Below are 19,073 nucleotides of genomic sequence, written 5' to 3' on the forward strand. Positions count from 1 at the left end.
TGCTCAGTCCTCAACTAAAAAGATTTGAAGTCCCAGTGTTTTTTTAACCAGTGATAACCATACCCAGCTTCTGCTTCTGTTCACTGCAGTGGAACCAATACCAAGAAAAGCCTTCTGTTCCTCATCAGCAGAGAAGTAAATCCTAGAAACCACAAGCGAAGGGGAGATCTTCAGCATCGTCAATCTCTGCACAAGCCTTTCAGCATCAGGATTGAAGGGATGTATGGGAACTACAGACGAGTTTTTAAAACATATTAGTTATCTGCCCTTCATTTAGAAACAAACTCTCCTTTTTCTAAAATACCTGGAGTACTGTCACCGACTGATGCATCTTCTCCAACATGTAGCTCATTCATTAGCAGAGTCAGGTGCCATAAAGGAAGTTCCTAAAGAGTTTCATGGGAAGGGATTTTATTTCTTGTATTTTCTGATCTCAAAGAATTATAGATGTCTCCCAACCCCTTTCATACCTTTGGAAGCTAACTCTTTCATTAGAAAGTTCAAATTCCTCATCCTTATCCTAGCTGCGATTATCCTTTTTTTATCCACCTACGCTTGGTTTGGGACCTCTTGATTTAGGGTACCTATTCTCATCTCAGAATATCTTTGTACTGGTGGTGATGTTTTCTCATAACCAACCTTAGGTATTTTTGATGCAAAAGTCTATTTGGCATGTCTACGGCACCTTGCGTGTTCACAAAGTGCCTTTCAATGGAAGCAGCACATTTGCAGTATAGGGGCATCCATGTCTACTTGTTTGGATGATTGGCTCACTAGGATATCCTCATAGGACGTAGCAAAAGATATGACACAGTCATGACTCTATTCCAAACACTGGTGTTCAAGATAAAGTGGAAGACCCACAATTTCCAATCCAGATTATAGTTTTTATTAGGGCTGTTATGGACTCTCAAATACAGTTTTTCTTCCAGAAGAAAGGTATTTAAAAATCCTTATAGCAATAGAAGTACTACAGGAAAATTTAATTTCAAACAGTGTTCTTCCTTAGTTTGGTGGGCCTTATGACTTCAGTGACATATGTAACTCCATAAACTCATTTAAAGATGAGGCTTCTACAGCACTGGCTAGCAGGATGCTATATATGCCCAATATAGGCAACATATTTATGAATTTGACACTACCTAGGATGTATCCCTAACCCTCATATGGTGGTCTGCACATCACAATGTCCTCAGAGGAGTTGCATTCAACAACCCAGCTCTGTCTTCCGTAGCCACCTCTGACTCTTTCAGTCTGGAGTGTGGAACTGATTGCAAGAATTTAAGAATCAGTCACTGGAATTTATGGGAGAAAAAGCTCCATATCAGTGTTATATAATTAGGAATTCAGAGCCCAACTTGTTGCTCTTTTCTCCCCCATCTGCTTTGCAGAATAGTTCAAGTAGTTACTAACAATACTACAGTGATATTTCACATGAAGAAGCAGGGGGAGCACATTCCAGTTAGCTGTGCAAAGAGGCCAAAATTCTCTGAGTGGTTCATAATACACCAGATTTATCCTGTAGCTGTCCACCTTACAGACAAGGACAATATACTATCAGATCAGCAGAGACTTGCACATTTAGCATGAGTTGGTCACTCAAGAACATCATCTCCTTGTGTGGAACTATCCGGAGAGAGTCTTATTTGCAAAAAAATATAGCTCCAAATATCTAAAGGTTTTGCTCCAGAGCAAGAGCAGACAACCAGCCTATCTCAAATGTTTCTTCTAGAGTGGAGAAAGCATTGTAGTTCTCTCTCCCTCCACCTTTTTCCACATCTAATTCAGACAGTTCTCGGGGAAATTAAACAAGAAAAGCCAAGATGATTTTGATTGTTCCATCCTGTGGAAGACAATAGTAATTCTTGGATATACTTACTTATTTTAAAAGTCTGCAAAATTCTGCATATTTTATTTGTCAAAATAACGCAATATGGTCACTCTGGTGTCAATTATTTCAGTAATTTATTTAAACTACAATATAGGGGATAGAGAATGGGAGTGGAGAGCAACCCCCCTTGCCTAATAGTAATGTAGCTAGGTTTCAACCTTTATTTCGAGTTTAGTCAACAAATATGTGTAGTCCTATGCTCAGTATTACAATATAGGCAAGTGATAAGGGCTGGGGAATCGAACACACAATTTATATTGGCTACTGACCATCTCCAAAAATGTCAGCAGCAAACAATTCATGGAGCGCATTTTGATAGGAAATTTTTTCAGTCCAAAAATTTAGACCAGTCCTAATCACTAAAGCACCACAAGCATTTATAAGGCCACACTGTCTTTTATACCACTCTGACAATGTAAAGGAGCCTTAAAACTTTTACACTTGTTTTATACTCCTGGGGCAATTCACAAAGACAGTGGAAATAATTCACTAAGCAGGCAGGCTGCTACATTGTGTTCTGTCTGAGGGGACAGAGCCTGCCCTACACCTACCTTCTCAGAAACACCCCAAAGCCCTGCCCCTCCATGCCAAGCATGCCACAATAGTGAGTGAGAGGGGCGTGCGTGCACACGCGCGCACACACTTCCTGTTGGTGATTTACGTCTCTACTGGTGCCCAAACCAACCTGCCTGCGCTGCCGGGGAGGGGTGCCTGACCGCTCTTGCAGCTTCCCCTTGCTTCACCACCACAAGTAATTTTTCTACAGAGAAGCAAAGAAATCTGCAGGGGACATGAATTCAGCACATGCGCAGTGACACAGAAACACTCCCCAGAAGTATATACTGCAACTGTCACAGGACAATTTACTGTTTCTTCCTGCAATTCCAAAATTATTGACCCAGCAGAGAGTTCAGATTTGTTATCTGGATCCATGCTGTCTCTGCTTGCCAGCATGGGCCATTTGACTTTGACAGAGTTAGAACTGTCCTGTTAAGTGAAAGTACATGAGTCTGTTAAACTTTAGGAAGTCGTCACCTCATCTGTTTTGATAACAGTAGAAAAGATTATTTTTGTGGGCAACCAATAATACCATAAACCCAGCTTCAGTTAGTATTCAGTTTATATGTACTTGATTTGAAATTTTTGAGACTCAAGAGGAAAGATGGCCCACTGATTAGGGCATTATCTTGGGACCTGAGAGAGACAGGTTCAATTCCCTGCTCTTTTTGCAAATGTTCTATGTGACCTTGGGTCGGTTGTTTAATCTCTGTTACCGATCTGTAAAATGCGGCCAACAGTACTTCCTTACCTGACGGTGGTGTAAGAATGAATATAGTGAAAGATTGTGAGACTGTAAGCGTCTACACTATGGGGTCTATACTGGTATAGCTATGGCACTGTAATTATGCCATTATAACCCCATAATACAGATGCAGCCTACACTGATGGAAAGGGTTTTTCTATTGGTATAGGAATGCCACCTCCCCGTGTGACAGTCGCTAGGTTCTTTATTGACCTATCTGCATCTACACCGGAGGCTAGGGTTGGCATAGCTATGGTTTGTATTCTTTAGACTCCTGATGGACATAGCTATGTTGGCCTAAATTTAAGTGTAGACCAGGCCTTAGATACTATGGTAATGGGGTCCATATAAATATGTAAACTAGAATAGACTCTTCACGTTGTTGGTAAAAGTACATGTTGCAGCCATCTTGGCTCATCACTACTCCATTAGGTAAAAGACTATATTCACCTATGCTACAGTAAAACTTCTTGGAAGGGGTTAATGAAGTTTAGAGAACTTCAACCTACATGGGACCTCAATTTAGTACTACTTCAACTCACAAAACGTCCTTTGAACCCATGAGAGAATGTTCATTGTTTCATTATTCAGTTAAGACCGCTTTTAGTATACCTATCACATCCGCTAAGAGAGTGAGCTCTCATGACTTCCCCCCATTTTTGTACAGCCTTTCACAAAGATAAAGTGGTTCTTCATCCACATCTGAAATTTGTCCCTACTATAGTAACTATTCCATTTCAACCAGTCCCTAAATAAAAAATACTTATCGCTTACATAGTACTGTTCATCTGTAGATCGGTGTATTTTACAGATGGGGAAACTGAGGCAAAAAGGCCAGTGGCAGAGCTGGGGCTAGAATCCTGGTCCCAAGAGTCCTAGTTCAGTTTTTTAGCCAGTAGGCCACATTGTCTTTCCATTAACTTGCCAGTATTTTTCCTTAGGTCTAACTCAGGGGAAGCACCTTCGATGCTAAGAGAACATTATTAGCCTTCCATTTACTAGATCTAAGGAAAACAGGAAATCACCTTGACTATTTTTCTCATATGGGGAGAGAATAAAAGCAATCACATCCTAATGCCTTTCTAAGTAGGTTAGACTCTATATTGAAGAATGTTGTAAACACACTGTTTTCATTTTGCAGAAGGGCTGAGAGAGCACTCAGCTAGAGCAAAGGCCTTCTCCAGAGCCTGCCTTAGACATAATCCCATATTCGAAATCTGTGGAGCTGCTCTTGGATCTTGAGTTACACTTTCACAAAACATTATTCCTTTGTTTTGGCATCTGTTTCAGATGCACAGTTTGGTAAATCAATATTACAATTTTTATTTAACTGGGCCTCCTCATTCCATCAATCAAAGTACTGTCTTCCTAATGCCCAAGAGTTGGGAATGTGCAGAGACCGTGCGGAGAAGTGAAGATTACTAATCTGTAACCGTTGTTCTTTGAGATGAGCCTCTGCCCATTCACACTCCTCACCTTCCCCTCTTTCTCAGAGTCCCAGTTATAATTTTGGACCTGAGGAGGCACTGGAAGGAACTGGGGTAGTTGGGCTGCCCCCTTATGGCCCCTTTTTCTGAACATTGGGAGGTACAAGAGTGCTCCAAAGGGCACTGCTAATAGAAGTTTACACTGGTCCAAGCTACACTGTTGGCACATCCCAAGAATGTGAATGTGAAGAAGCATCTCAAATAGTTGTGGTTGCAAGTGTATAACCTTCATTTTTCCTTATTTGTTACTAATAACACCATAGATGTTAAAACTTGAAAGAAATTTTAAAATCTAATTTAATTTTCACTATATGCTTTTTTTTTTAAAGCTTTGACAAGGGAAATTGACTTAGACTAACTGGCTTCACTTATGACCTATCTCTAGTCGCTTTGCCTTTCTTATCCTCAAGTACAAGATTGTAAAGTTTGGGTTGTAAGTAATGTAGACAGTTCTTTTAAAAAAAACAAAAAAAACAAAAAAACTGAATCCACTTAAATGAATCCACATAGAGCTTTTGCACCGGTATAAGAGATCCCCCACCCTCTGTTCCTTCTTACCGCCTGTGATGGTTGCTGTAACGGCTTCTTGCTCTTGCAAGGCTTTCCTGCTCTAGTGGTTTGGACTTGTTTCTGTTGTATATAGTTCTCTCTAGTTAGCCTAGTTAAGATAGTGAGTGTTAAAATGTAGATAGTTGTTCCAGTCTTTGGGGGACTTTGTCCTGCGGATTGGGCATACCCAGGTCTCCGGGTTTCAGGCCGTGCTCCACCTGTGACAAACCTATGCCCGTGAGCGACCTGCATTCAGCTTGTCTGAAGTACCTCAGGGAAGCTCACATCAAAGACAAGTGTATGATCTGCAGAGGTTTTGGGCCAAGGGCTCAAAAGGATAGACACATTCATTTGAAGGCTCTACTAATGGAGGCAGCCCTCAGACCATCTTCGGAGCCGTCCTGCTCTGATCAGTGTGAAGTGCACCGCCAGCACCATTCTCTTCCCAGCCCCACTCATCATCTCTGGTGCCAAGGAAGAGGCACAAGAAACAGTGTGCGGGGAGAGGGTGCTTGCTGGCGCCGAAAAGGGACGCAAGGGGAGCAGGTGACATGCTGAGATCAGTGCGGGGCCACTCGCGCTCCCCAGAACTGCAGTCTACTTCAGCGACCCTGCCAACGGTGCTGAGCCCTATTCAGGACTCGTGTTCAACTCCCGGGAGCGATTGTGGTCCCTTGCACCTGCGAGCCCCCTCGACACTGGAGGTGTTCCAGGATGCAAAAGACTGATTGTCGCTCCCAGTACCGCCCACTCCCTAAGGTCCTGACCTGGCCAAGGCTACTGAGGATAGAGGGACACACAGACTGGACAGCTCCACAGTGGCAGCAGCACCTTCCAGAGGGAAGCGCTGTATGGCCCCACTTCAATGATCCCTGGCCTGGCATCTGTCATTAGTGCCCCAGCACCACAGGGAAGTGGAACCGGGTGCGGCTCCGCCATGGTCTCAAGGTGAAGAGATCTCATCAGAATTTGAGGTGGAGTCTGTAGTGCCTCAAGTAGTAGTACTGGTTACCAGCATATGCACTGGACTGCGGCACTGGTGCTGCAGCTTGGCCATCGGGCTGGCCCATGCAGTGGCAGGGCTGGAGCCCGTGGGGGTTCCCTCTGGTACCAGGTCCCCCTTCTCAGCAGTCGTACTTACGGTATCTGAGAGGCAGACAGCGACACTATCCCACCTGTCACTGTATCCCAATTATGGGACTGACCATGGTTCCGAGGTTGCCAAGTTGGCCCAAATGGACGTGAGACAAGCTGAGGGTGGGTGGGATAGCTCAGTGGTTTGAGCATTAGCTTGCTAAACCCAGGGTTGTGAGTTCAATCCTTGAGAGGGCCATTTAGGGATCTGGGGCAAAAATTAGAGATTGGCCCTGCTTTAAGCAGGGGGTTGGACTAGATGACCTCCTGAGGTCCCTTCAAACCTGATATTCTATGAGGAGGATGCTACAGCTCTTCCTGTTCCACTAGCCACCTCGTCGTCCTCTCCGGACGAAGTGGTGGCAGGTCCTTCCAATCTGACTTGATCTAGAGGAATCAAGACTGGCTGCGCCATATGAACTTCTCCTCCCTATACCTGATGCCACGGCTGCTGTATAGCTGAATCCAGAGGAGCAAGCCTGCTTGGAGCATGTCTAGCAGGTCTTGGTAGGCAGCAGGAAACCCTCCACCAGAGTGACCTACTTGGCAAAGTGGAAGTGTTTCACTTGTTTGGCCTCAGAATGGAATCTCTCTCCATATCGGTCATCCCTGCAGTCCATCTTGGACTATCTGCTTTATTTGAAGCACCAATGCCTGGCTGTATTGTCAGTTAAGGTTCACTTGGCAGCCATCTTGGCCTTCCATTCTCTGGTCTGAGGTAAATCGGTCTTCTCCCACAAAATGACGGCTCGGTTCCTGAAAGGTTTAGAGAGGCTCTACCTGGAGGTTCGCAACCTGATTCCCCCATGGGACTTAAATCTGGTACTGTCAAGGCTCACAGGCCCCCCCCTTTGAGCCGTTGGCATCTTGTTCTCTACTGGTCCTCTCGTGGAAAGTTGCCTTCCTTGTGGCAATTACCTTGGCCAGGGTGGGTCTCTGAGATGAGAACCTTGACTTCAGAGCCCCCTTACATGGTGTTCTTCAGCGACAAAGTTTAGCTGCGCCCAGCCTTCCTACCAAAGGTAGTGTCACAGTACCACAACAATCAGGACATTTTTCTGCCTGTCTTCTTCCCGAAGCCTCACAGAACTGATGAGGAACGTTGACTGCATATCTTAGATGTTAAACTGGTTCTGGCCTTCTACATTGAAAGAACTAAACCTTTCTGCAAGTCAACACAGCTCTTTGCAGCAGTTTATTTAGTGTGCGCATAGTCGTCTAGCCAAGCGATGGCATCTTTAGTGGTGTGATGCAGTTCTTCTAGGCCACCGCTGAACCTAGTCGGCAGGCATTCATTGACAATGTGCAACATCGTCTGTGTTGCGCTGCAGCTGCACAAAGGGCTGTCACGAAGGCCCCAGCAATACTAGTTGGCTGCACAGAGACTTTGCCTGGTCCCGAACCTGTTCAACAGGGACCACTGGCAACAGGGCAGGTCAAAACCAGGCGGACAAATTGTGGGGTCAACGACAAGGGACTGGTTGGGGATTATAACAGATATCCATTCCTCTCACCAGAGTGTTTCCTCCCTAACATTCTGGCGTGGCAGATGAGACCGTGATGGCAAACGTGCTGCTGGTGGTTGAAAAAGGTCATGCAGCGGTAGGCTTGAGTTGGCGCGTATTTACTTCAGTAACTTGCCAGTGATAACCCCTCGACTGATATAAAGAAGAGCAGTATTGCTCAGAACTGGAAGTCATGGGAATGAAGCCCAACGTAGGGCGCCAGAGATGATGCGCATGGCGGCACGTAACTGTGTATCCATCAGTTTAGTGTGTGGCGATCGACTCCAAACTGGTGCTTGGTACTCTGCCACTGAATATGCGGTGGCAAGAGCTGACATCTGCAAAGGTGGAGCACTAGCACCCCATGACAAAACTGCCAGTTTGCTAATAAGATTGTTGCGTGTCTTAACTTTAGCTGCTGTCTTTTTCAGGTGGGCATGGTAACACAGTGTGCAGTCGAAGGTCACACCTAGCTTGACCGGTTCTACTTCATGCTTCACCTTCTGACCATTCAGATAATCATTCAGTTCTCGGTTTCTGCTGGTGTGATGAAGATTGGACAAACTGGAGACTATTTTTATGATGGTTGGTTGGTGGCGCCAAGTCTTACAGTAGCCAGCTAACTTTATCATGTCCCAGTTTAAGGAGGCATCAAGCTCGTGAAACATCCGGGCCTGGGTACTGCAACAGATGTCTGCATAAATTAACTTTTGTGAACCTTTTGTAACAGTGGCAGACAGGATGAAAAGTCTCCTGGTGTCATCCCAGAGAATCTCGTCCTGGATAACCACCTGCATCCGGGCTTGCTATGAGCAGGCAAAGGTTCTGCCTCTGGCCATGGTGACCACTCATTCCACAAGGGCTCAAGCTTTGTCAGTGGAATTCTTCAGTACCCATTCAGGACATTTGCGAAGCTGCGACATGGTCGTCAGTTCATACCTTCACATCCCACTATGCCATCACCCAGCAGGCCAGTTTTGGAAGGGCGGTGTTGCAATCAGCACATCTGTGAACTCTGAGCCCACCTCCAGGGATACTATTTGAGTCACCTATCTTGGAATCAACATAAGCAAGCACTCGAGGAAGAAAAAACAGTTACAAACCTTTCATAACTGTTGTTCTTGGAGATACGTTGCTCATGTCCGTTCCATGACCCGCCCACCTACCCCTCTGTCGGAGTTACCTATAAGAAGGAACTGAGAGAGTGCTGGGCCGGTGACGCCCCTTATACTGGTCCATAAGCATGGGGCTCTAGAGCAGGCCCTATGGATACCATTAAGGGAAAAAATCTGTGGCACCTGTGCACGTGGCGCATGCACACTAGCATTGAGTGGGCATGAGCACCATATCTTGAGCAACAGTTACAAAAGGTTATTAACCATTTTTTTTCTGTGACTCTTGTTTTATCTTATTGACTTTGTCAAACTTGCTGAGTTCACAAGTAAAACTTCTAGAAGTCTGGCTTATTAACCTGGAATATTAAGGTCAAGCTGTTTTTCTTATGCTTTACCACAAAGATGTACTTAAGTTGCAGTTGTGATCTGAATTATTTTAAATTGAGATATACACCTCAATTGCAACTTAATTAAATCTCTTACACTGTGGTTGGGTCAGTTTTACCAGTAGTGATGTGTCAGAAGTAAATAATACAGCCTGATTTTCAGATCTCAAGTTGAGGGTAGGACTTTAAAAACACACATTTTTACTTTTAATACAGAATTATTGAGGCACAGTAAACACAACTCCACAATGGCATGGCGTTTTTAATGTCACTGCTCACAAGAAACTATATTGTCTTTAACCTGAGTTGTAAGGAGTTCACAGGTTTCTTATTTGGCTGAACTGGGCAGGGGTGCAGGGAGGTGAGAACACAGATTCTGCATCAACTTTTGTCCTAAAGACGTCTCATTGGAGAGACTTGTATTTAGGAAACAAGACTGTATATGGTATTCCCACACCTATCATTTTGTATACTAAAATAAGTAATTTTTTTTAGATTACTGAAATTGGCAAGATTTGTAGAAATTAATACTGTTACAAAGGGTAATATTTGATAGCTGGTATAGGATACAAAGATCATCTGCTTGGAAAATTGCTGCTTGAGGACGACTATTAGGCTGCAGTAATTCAAGATGACATTGTTCAGTACTTTTAAATGTGTGATAAAAGCCAGTTTAAAGAAGGAGTTTCTATGGGAGGCAGGTAAAGCAATGTTTAGGTCAGTTGATAAGCAGAATCTTTTTTTTGGGGGGTGAGGGGGGACCTCGAAAAATGGAACACAAGATGGAGATAGCACATTCATATAGGCTTAAAATGATAAACAATTAGCTATTGTTAGGGGAAAACTGAATATCATGACCATAGACATCACTGAAAAAGCCCTCAATATACAAAGAGAAATTAAATGAAAAAGGAAATACATGTGGTAAGTTGTTGGCTGAAAAACCTGAGGATTAAAAACCTGGAGGCTTTTCCCCCACCATTTAAAAATGATCAGCAAAAGCTAGTTACTCTCATGAAATATGTCCAGCTTTTGATGCTTAGTAGATTAACCCCTATACCTCAGACGCTCCACAGTCTGAAGTTATTTGAAAATATCTGGAAGTAGCAGGTTTGCCATAGATCATGAGATTCATAAACTAACTTTGGATGCAGAAATTATTTAGGTGATGGTCATAGAGACAATAGCAAGCAAGAAAAGTGATAAATTGCATGGTCTTATGGCTAGCCATGTTAATTTTACAAGGAGATATTAGGAGGTCCTTCAAAGGGTACATTTAATACTGTTTTGTTAGGGAAAGATCTCAGGGCTTATCTACATGGTGCTGCAGTGCATGTTGTGGGGGTGTGATTTTTAAAACACACCATGTTGCACACTAACTGGCCCGTGCAATCCTTGCTGCTGTGCACAGTCTACACAAGCTAGTTAGTGCTCAACTTTGGTGCACTTCAGAATTCGCACCCCATAGTGTGCATTGCTGCACTGTGTGTATGAGCCCTCCATCTATAAAGGGTGCCACCGTTGTGGGTTCTTCCTCAGGTTGGACCACATATAATTATCAAATCATGATATAAAAATCTTAACAAAAATACTAGCTCCATGTTTCCTGTCCAAACTATTAGTTTACATACATCTGGATCAGAGGGTATGTAGGCAAGTGTTAGATAATGCTTATGCAATACTTGAGGTCAGACTAGATGATCAAAAGGGCCCCTTCTTGCCTTGGAATCTATTGAATCTATAAATCATTCATAGTGCCAAATATTAAAAAAAAAAATTTATTTGATCACTTGACTCAGAAGGTGTTGGATAGGGTGTAGTGGAATCTTTTAGTTAAAGTTTTGTTCCCCATTGGTCCTTATTTCCTTAAGTGGATTACTGGTCTTATTTCCATACCAAAAGCAACTATGGGAATTAGTAGGGTTAAGTCTTCTCTGATAGTTATATAGTGGAACTCATCAGGAGTGTCTGCGGTATCCTTTACTTTTTGCACTGGCCATGGAGCATTTTGCTCAGAAGACAGTGGATAACTGATTTGTTACAGGAATAAAACTGGAAGATGCCACAGAGTAGCACATGGGACAATATTATTTTTAATTAAATCAAACACTTCCTTAACATTATATGAAAATCATCTTTTGGGAAAATGTCTGGCTTAAACTAGCTGTATATTTGCCAGATTCAAAAAAGTCATTCTTTCAGAAAAGTGTTGTGTAAATGAACACCACATTGTATAAGGTACCTGGGAATTCAAATTTCAACCTAGAATATCTATATGATTTAAGTATCAAACTGTTACTTCATCAAACTAAAAATGATATGAAATGCTAGGAGAGCTGCCCAAATTCTTGGCCAGGGAAAATAACCATGGTCTAATGAATATTTTGCCTAGTTTATTAACGTCCCCCCCGTCCACTCCCCCCTACCCCAAACACACACACACACACTTTCCTATAGTCATCCCAGATAGAAATAACAGGTATAGAGAGGATGATGGTATAATGTATACCACTGATTAACCAGGGTGAGAGAGCTGTTCCAAGCAATGTGTGATTTTTCTCAGTCCAGCCAACTCAGATTGATTTTTTTTTTTTTGGCTTGGTGGAACTCTCATCTAGCCAAATGCTGGATCACGGTTGAAGCAGGAAGTAGCGGTAATGCGAACATTTATAGATTACTGGGATTATTAATAATTATGTCCTCCATAAATGTGTGCCTATCTGTTAGAGAACTACCGTTTAGGTTTGGGGTAGAATTGGATAGAATGAGGTTTTTTGTTTGTTTTTTGTTTTTTTTCCATTGCTAGTGACACACACTGCAAATAATATAGGCTTTAACTGAAATAATGAACTTGAGAGTTTCAGAGACTTCAAGAGTCTTGAAATATATTTGTTTGGCCAGTTTACTAATAAGACATTTTGTGATTTTTAGAAATCAAAACCAACTTTAATTGATCTGCTCTTCCAGTAACTTCCAAGTTAAGCATAATGTTTCTCCTATTTTCAGAGAAACTGTTTATTTTATAGGAAGCTAATTTGAGTGGAACCAATGGCTTCAGGATGAACAGGAAACAAACGTTCCTCTTCTCCTGCAATTTGTCAGTTTTTGGTGATCACATAAGATGATAAGAAAGAGACTTGGAATGTGGTACATTTGAACTTTCATATGATCTAATGAGGGGAAAAAAGGATTTGGTAGGCGAATGACCCTTGAAAGAAAACTGGCTTTCATGTGGAAAAGAAGCAATTCTGATTTGCAGTGCACAATAAGAGAGAATGTATTTGATACTGTTTCAATGGTACCTTATACCAACAATGTAAAAATAGATTGGTAGGAATAGATGTTGGGGAGGAAAAGTGATTTTATGCATGTACGTGTCCAAGTTTTAAATAATACTGGGAATGTATGTTATCCTATATTACAACTTTTGGACATTTATGATCAAACAATTAATTGATTATCCTTCTGGGGCTTCCTAGTGCAAATAGTCTCACCCATGGAAATAAGTAATGGCAAATTTCTTGCCATACTGAAGTCAGTGGGAGGTTTTTTTTAGTGGGGCAGATTTCACCTAATGAATCTTTCATCTTGCTTTTTCACTTTAGTCAGTATCTACTAAATTAATTTGACCAAAATTAGAAGAACAGAAATGCATTGCTTACTATTAATTTACTACTCAGAGTACATGTATACACAAACAAATTATATTTGACAAAGTTCTTTGAATAATTAATAGGTACAATACCTGTGCTTCAGTTTGTTAGTGAATAAAGACAGAATTGTCTTTCTGCTGAAAAAACAAACACCACAACCCAGAAACAACATGTCCTCGATTGTGTAGGATCATATGTAACTTGTGTTACCCTTACAAATAGAAAAACATGACTATATTGGTTGCATAATGAGTCTCTAAACAAAAGTGATGTTTATGTTGTAGTGGCAAATATTGTATTTTTGGCAGTTTATAATGGTAACAGTTTTTAAAAATGAGGAAGTAACTAATTTATTGTGTTGCAGGGTTGGTTAGTAGATCTCATCAACAAGTTTGGCACATTAAATGGATTTCAGATCCTGCATGATCGTTTTATGAGTGGCTCAGCATTGAATGTTCAGATAATTGCAGCTCTCATCAAGTAAGTTCCTTAGAAAGCATAGTAGTTTTGGGATATGTTCATTGAAAATAAATGCAAGGATTTCAAGTATCATTTATTTTTTTCTTCTGAAAAGGGGTACTGTGATCTGCTATTCAGTATTGTTTACTTGAATGTCCAGAATCTGAATTACCTTTCGTTATTTTGTTCACTTGTAAATAAACCAGTTTCCTGAACAAAATACTCTAATATCTTAATAAAAGTAGCCAAGTATTCACATTACATCTGATGTTTTTTATTGTTTTTTAGACCATTTGGACAATGCTATGAGTTTCTAACGCTACACACAGTCAAGAAATACTTCCTTCCAATTATAGAAATGGTTCCACAGTTTTTAGAAAACTTAACTGATGATGAACTGAAAAAAGAAGCAAAGAATGAAGCCAAAAATGATGCTCTGTCAATGATAATCAAATCTCTAAAGAACTTAGCTTCCAGAGTCCCAGGACAAGAAGAAACAGTAAAAAACTTAGAAATATTTAGGTTAAAAATGATACTTAGGTAAGGCACTCTTTCTGTTGGAATGGTTATTTTTTTGTCTGTCTTTTTGCATTTCTTACACTTAATATTTCTTACAGATTATTGCAAATTTCCTCTTTCAATGGTAAAATGAATGCACTAAACGAAGTTAACAAGGTGATATCTAGTGTGTCATATTATACGCATCGGCATGGTAATCCTGAAGAGGAAGAGTGGCTTACAGCAGAGAGAATGGCAGTAAGTTTTTGTTCTTATTACCTGAATTAGGTTAAGACTTTTTTTTCTTTAAATGCAGTAGTAATTCTTCAGAGATAGAGTAATAATGTACATTACTTTATGTGAATCCTCATTATCTGGTGTTATCCAAAGTCATGAAAATTAACTATCTTCATAATTAGTCACAGTAATTACTAGTGTGTCATAAGGGTTTTTATGCTTTGCTGTTGACATCACTATATTTCCATCAGGATTGCTATTAAAATGTATTCAGAGATTTATAAGATCTGCAAAAAATTATTTTCGAAGTTGATCTTGTGTGTCAAGGTGTAGCACAATTTAAAAATTCTTTTTTTAAATTGAACGTAAAAATAGATGTGTACTGAAGTTGACACTTTTTTGTACCACTATAATTAGTACAGCATTAATTTAAACAAAATTACATGAGTCATTTCTCGGAGAGCAATGTTGATAATTACAAAAGAATTATTTAAACAGTTCAAATTAAATTTTGAAAGTGATTGCCCTACATGTGGGTCTTTAGTATACATCCTAATTGTTTGACCGAAAAACTTTTCGTAGAATAGTTTTGTGATAAGACTTTTATAAATTTACCTAAAGATATATTTTTATAGGTACAACGGCTCATTCTGATTTTGTTAAATACATTCATATAATTTTTTAAATTTAATATACAGTCCATACATTCACTTGCTTTGAGTGCTGGTTTGTCCCTGAGTACAGATTTGAGGAATCCCTGAAATAGAACCTTTATCAAGTTCCAGCATGCTGCATTTTAAGATGTAATTGCTACAGATGTTTGCTTTAGTGAGAGCGAAAGAAAGAGAGTAAAAAGTTCACATGCTCTCCGGGTTTAGTGACTTTTTTTCCCTGCTGTGAAATTCATAATCTGGAGAAGTAATGCTATGGGGCAGGATTATGCAGCGTTTGCGCTATATGTACTATATAAGTGAATAAGTGGCTCTTGACACAACTGTGGGATTAGGCATCTCAAGCAGGATTGACTCTTGTTAGAAATACTCCTTTTTTAAAAAAAATTTTTGCCAAAAATAATCTCTTTATACTGGAAAATATAAAATACAGGTGATGATAATTGAAAAACCTTGTTTGTCCAAGTCTTACATGAGGTGCCAGATTGACTCTTCTAGTTATATAATCAAATATAGCAACTCTGAAGGAATGGTCACCTTCTCTTTCCTTTTTGGTTCTGGCACTCAGTAGACATTCTGCTGATGCCTCAGTCTGAACGAAAGAGCTGGACTACATTGCGTTCCTTGCACTATATCAGTGCAACCTTTGAAATCATCTTAATTTTTGTCTCCACTTCTTAAATCTTGCTTGAACTCTTTTCTCTAATTCAAGTAGAAGTTGAGGCATTTAAAGAGGTGAAGCTGATTAAGGAGTACCCTTTTCAGAATATAGTTCATTCCCTGATGTTTTCCAGTGTTCAACCATCCTCTTGTTATGTAACATGCTATGCTATAAGTGTACCAATTGAGTTACAGAAAGGTTACACCTGAGTCACTGAAATGTCTTCAGTGGCTCCAAGACACTGGAAAAAGTAGATGCTCAGTCTTCCCCCGTCCCCTTACACTGGAAGCTGTATGAGAATTTTTATGTTCGGATTTCACTGTTGCGCTTTGCTTGAAAAACATTTGTAGTGAAGTATCCTTGTCCACTGAAGCTACAAAGCATGGGAATTATTGCTGACCTTGCCTTCAGAAGACAGCTGCAGGAAAAAAAATCTTATTTATTACAATGGGTAGGGAATCAGAATTGTATAAAGCACTGACTTGCTTTGATTTGGGGGGAGTGGTGGTATTGCATTCTAGAAATTGGAAGTGAAGTATAAATATCCTTCCCTTTTGGTGTGTGTTACCTTTATAAGAGACAGAATGATGATTTCTGGCTTACATTTTCCGTTTAACTTTAACTATCTACTTCTCGAAAACTTCAGTATTTTGAAATTGTATTTTAATTTAAAATTAGGAATGGATCCAGCAAAATAATATTTTATCAATCGTATTACGAGATAGTCTTCATCAGCCTCAATATGTAGAAAAGTTAGAGAAGATTCTTCGTTTTGTCATCAAAGAAAAAGCCCTCACTTTGGAAGATCTTGACAACATTTGGGCAGCTCAGGTAAGGAATTAAACTATTGCCCTGTCCTTAAGCAGGATTGATCTTACTTTATAGCACCTCTTTACAATTTTAAGTCAAATCATGACTTTTATTCAACATAGCAAATGGCATGCATGTTATCAAATAAGGAAGGAGGGTATTGGATTTCATATAGACGAGAGGGTGCTTTGAGATTGTGTTGCTGGTGGTGTGCATTGGTATATACAAAAAGAAATGGGGGAGGAGATCTTGAAAACTAAATTTAGACTGCTAGGTGGACTCAAGTCCAGGATCTCAGACTGCCTTCTCAGATGTGCTACAAGTTCAATGGGCAGGACTAACTAGGCAGGAGGTAATAAATTCTAAAGGCATAGATGATAAAATGGTACAGAGGAGGGATTAATATATATTAAGCGGCGTGTGATTCTAGATTCTCTAGCCTACCAGTGGACAAGATGAGGCAATTAAAGATAATGAAGTAGTATAAAGCATTTAAAATGCATATTTCCTCTTAGTTTTACTGTAGAGGACAAGGGAGTTTTTTGAGTGCTTTAATTTTCGCTGAGAACACATACCATTTCCCATGAAATCTCGAAGGCGTGGTCTACACTGAAAAGTTAAGTTGACCCAGCTAAGTTGCTCAGGGGTCTGAAAAATCCACACCCCTGAGCAGTATAGTTAGGCTGGCATAGCCCCCTATGTAGACAGCACTAGGTCAGAGGAAGAATTCTTCCACAGAGCTAGCTACTGCTTCTTGGGGAGGTGGATTACCTATGCCAACGGGAGAACCTTGTTCGTTGGCATCGTAATGTCTACAATGAAGTGCTGTGATATTGCAGTATCAGCAATGGATTTGTGCCGCTGTAGCATTTAAAGTGTAGGCAAGCCCTAAGAAGAAATTACTGGAGCAAATGAAGTGCAATAAATCTGAGAGCCAAATGAGTATTCTGAAGCTTCTGAAGGAAATAAAGTGTGAAACAGTGAATTCTGAACACCCGGTATATCCATAAAACTAGTGACTGTTCCTGAAAGCTTGTAGTGTCACTAGTGTTCTCATCTTTAAAAAAAAAAAAAAAAAAGACAAAAGGAAGAGTCCAACAATTACAATGCATGCTCACCTCAGTTCCAAGGAAACTGATTGAGCCTCTCGTTACAGCACTCGAATAAAAATACAGTGATAAGATCAAACCAGCACGTGTTGTGGGGTACAAGGGAAATCATGCTGCTTTAACCTGGTAGGAGATCTAAAATATTTAGCTTTCGGTATAACATTTTCAAGTGTCTCATGAATTCCTGCCGACAGAATTAGTTCATGTAGGTTTGGGGAGTAATACTGAAGTCTGCAAGCAAATACTAGTGCTCAATGGCAACAGATTGAGTTTAAGGGAAGTGTCATGAGGGGAGGGAATTGGTGTTGGGACCCCATCTTATTTTCCTTCATTAATGATCTAGAAGTGGGAATAAACAGCATGTTACCTAGAGGGTCACAGGGTTCATTGCTTCTTCAGGCTGAGCACATTGCACACACCGGGGTCTCTTTCCATTCCTTGATTCTCTCACCCACCTCTATTTCAGGGACTCCCTGCACCCCCTCCCTGACCCTCTCCCTCATGCAAAGGGCTCTGTTGCCCCTCCTTCCCCTCCTTCTGCTATGAGCCCGCTGATATCTCCTTTCTGCCACATGCCATGGGCACTGTGTGGGCCCCCATGCTCCCTCCTCCACCGTTCTTTCTTCATTTTTTTGTCTGGAGAGAAGTCATTCATGGTGTCAGTGTTTTAAACTTTATTGGGAGGATGGACAGATGAGGTGCTAGGGTGGAAGGAGTTAATGATTACCGTCAACTGGTTCTTTGATCCAAAGATTAGACTGAGAAATGCTGTCCAGTTCATTGGCGTAAAAACTCACAAGTTTCCCCACTGAAAATTCACAGATACTAAGTTGAGAGGTGTTGCAAACACCATTGAGGACAGAGTAATCCCCTCTTCTGTGTTTGTGGTGTTTATACTGTCCTTTGTGCAGTGACCTTGTGTTCATAGCTGTTCATAACGTGAAAGGCACGCATCATAAATAGTAACAAAAAGAATGAATATGTTCAGAAACGGGGCTGAAAATAACAAACTGAGATTGACTTGGGGAAAATAATCATAAACCGATTCAGTGGGAGGAAAGAAGCTAAAAATCAGAAATGCCAAAAATAGGCATTGGCATGATAGTGGATAAATTAGATCTGAGTAGGAAAAAAGGCCAAAGCCACTTTGGACTGGTGATTGCATCTCTCTCCATATGGTGTTGGTTTAATGGTAATGAGATGTTAGTATTTAAATACATGCCACATTAATACTAGAAAGACGACAAATTGGAGGGAGTTCAAAGAAGTCCAGAGAAGAAACTGGAGGAATTGATTTAAAAAAATTGAGATTTGAATTGGTCAGCAGGGGGACACTAATTTCTAAAAAGTTTGGTCGTATTCAAATAGATTGGAATTATTTAAATTTAAAATTGAGTTCCAAGAGTGAAAAGTAGGAGTAGATTTATTGAATCAGGAAAATTAAAATTACTGAACATTTGACGTATTCAGCAGTATGACTGCCACAGTCACTCCCTCTTTTTTTAAAATCTGGACCATAATATGAAAGTAAAAGTCAGTGCATAAAATTTAGAACAAATATAAAGTAGTAACACTGCACACCATATAATTTTAAGATACTGAATT

The 19,073-nt window shown here is 40.6% G+C and overlaps 1 protein-coding gene across 4 annotated transcripts in view; it reads left to right on the forward strand.

Annotated features, from left to right (window-relative positions):
* Positions 1-19,073, forward strand: part of USP9X (ubiquitin specific peptidase 9 X-linked) — a 209,910-nt gene that overhangs the window by 50,685 nt on the left and 140,152 nt on the right. For all 4 annotated transcript variants that reach the window (XM_077817431.1, XM_077817422.1, XM_077817413.1 and 1 more), the window contains 4 exons: positions 13,388-13,503; positions 13,771-14,022; positions 14,100-14,238; positions 16,228-16,380. In XM_077817431.1, the coding sequence (XP_077673557.1) occupies positions 13,388-13,503; positions 13,771-14,022; positions 14,100-14,238; positions 16,228-16,380 (660 nt within the window). The remainder of the gene's footprint in view (positions 1-13,387; positions 13,504-13,770; positions 14,023-14,099; positions 14,239-16,227; positions 16,381-19,073) is intronic.

Source organism: Eretmochelys imbricata, chromosome 1, assembly GCF_965152235.1.
Source record: "Eretmochelys imbricata isolate rEreImb1 chromosome 1, rEreImb1.hap1, whole genome shotgun sequence".
Taxonomy (NCBI): Eukaryota; Metazoa; Chordata; order Testudines; family Cheloniidae; genus Eretmochelys; species Eretmochelys imbricata.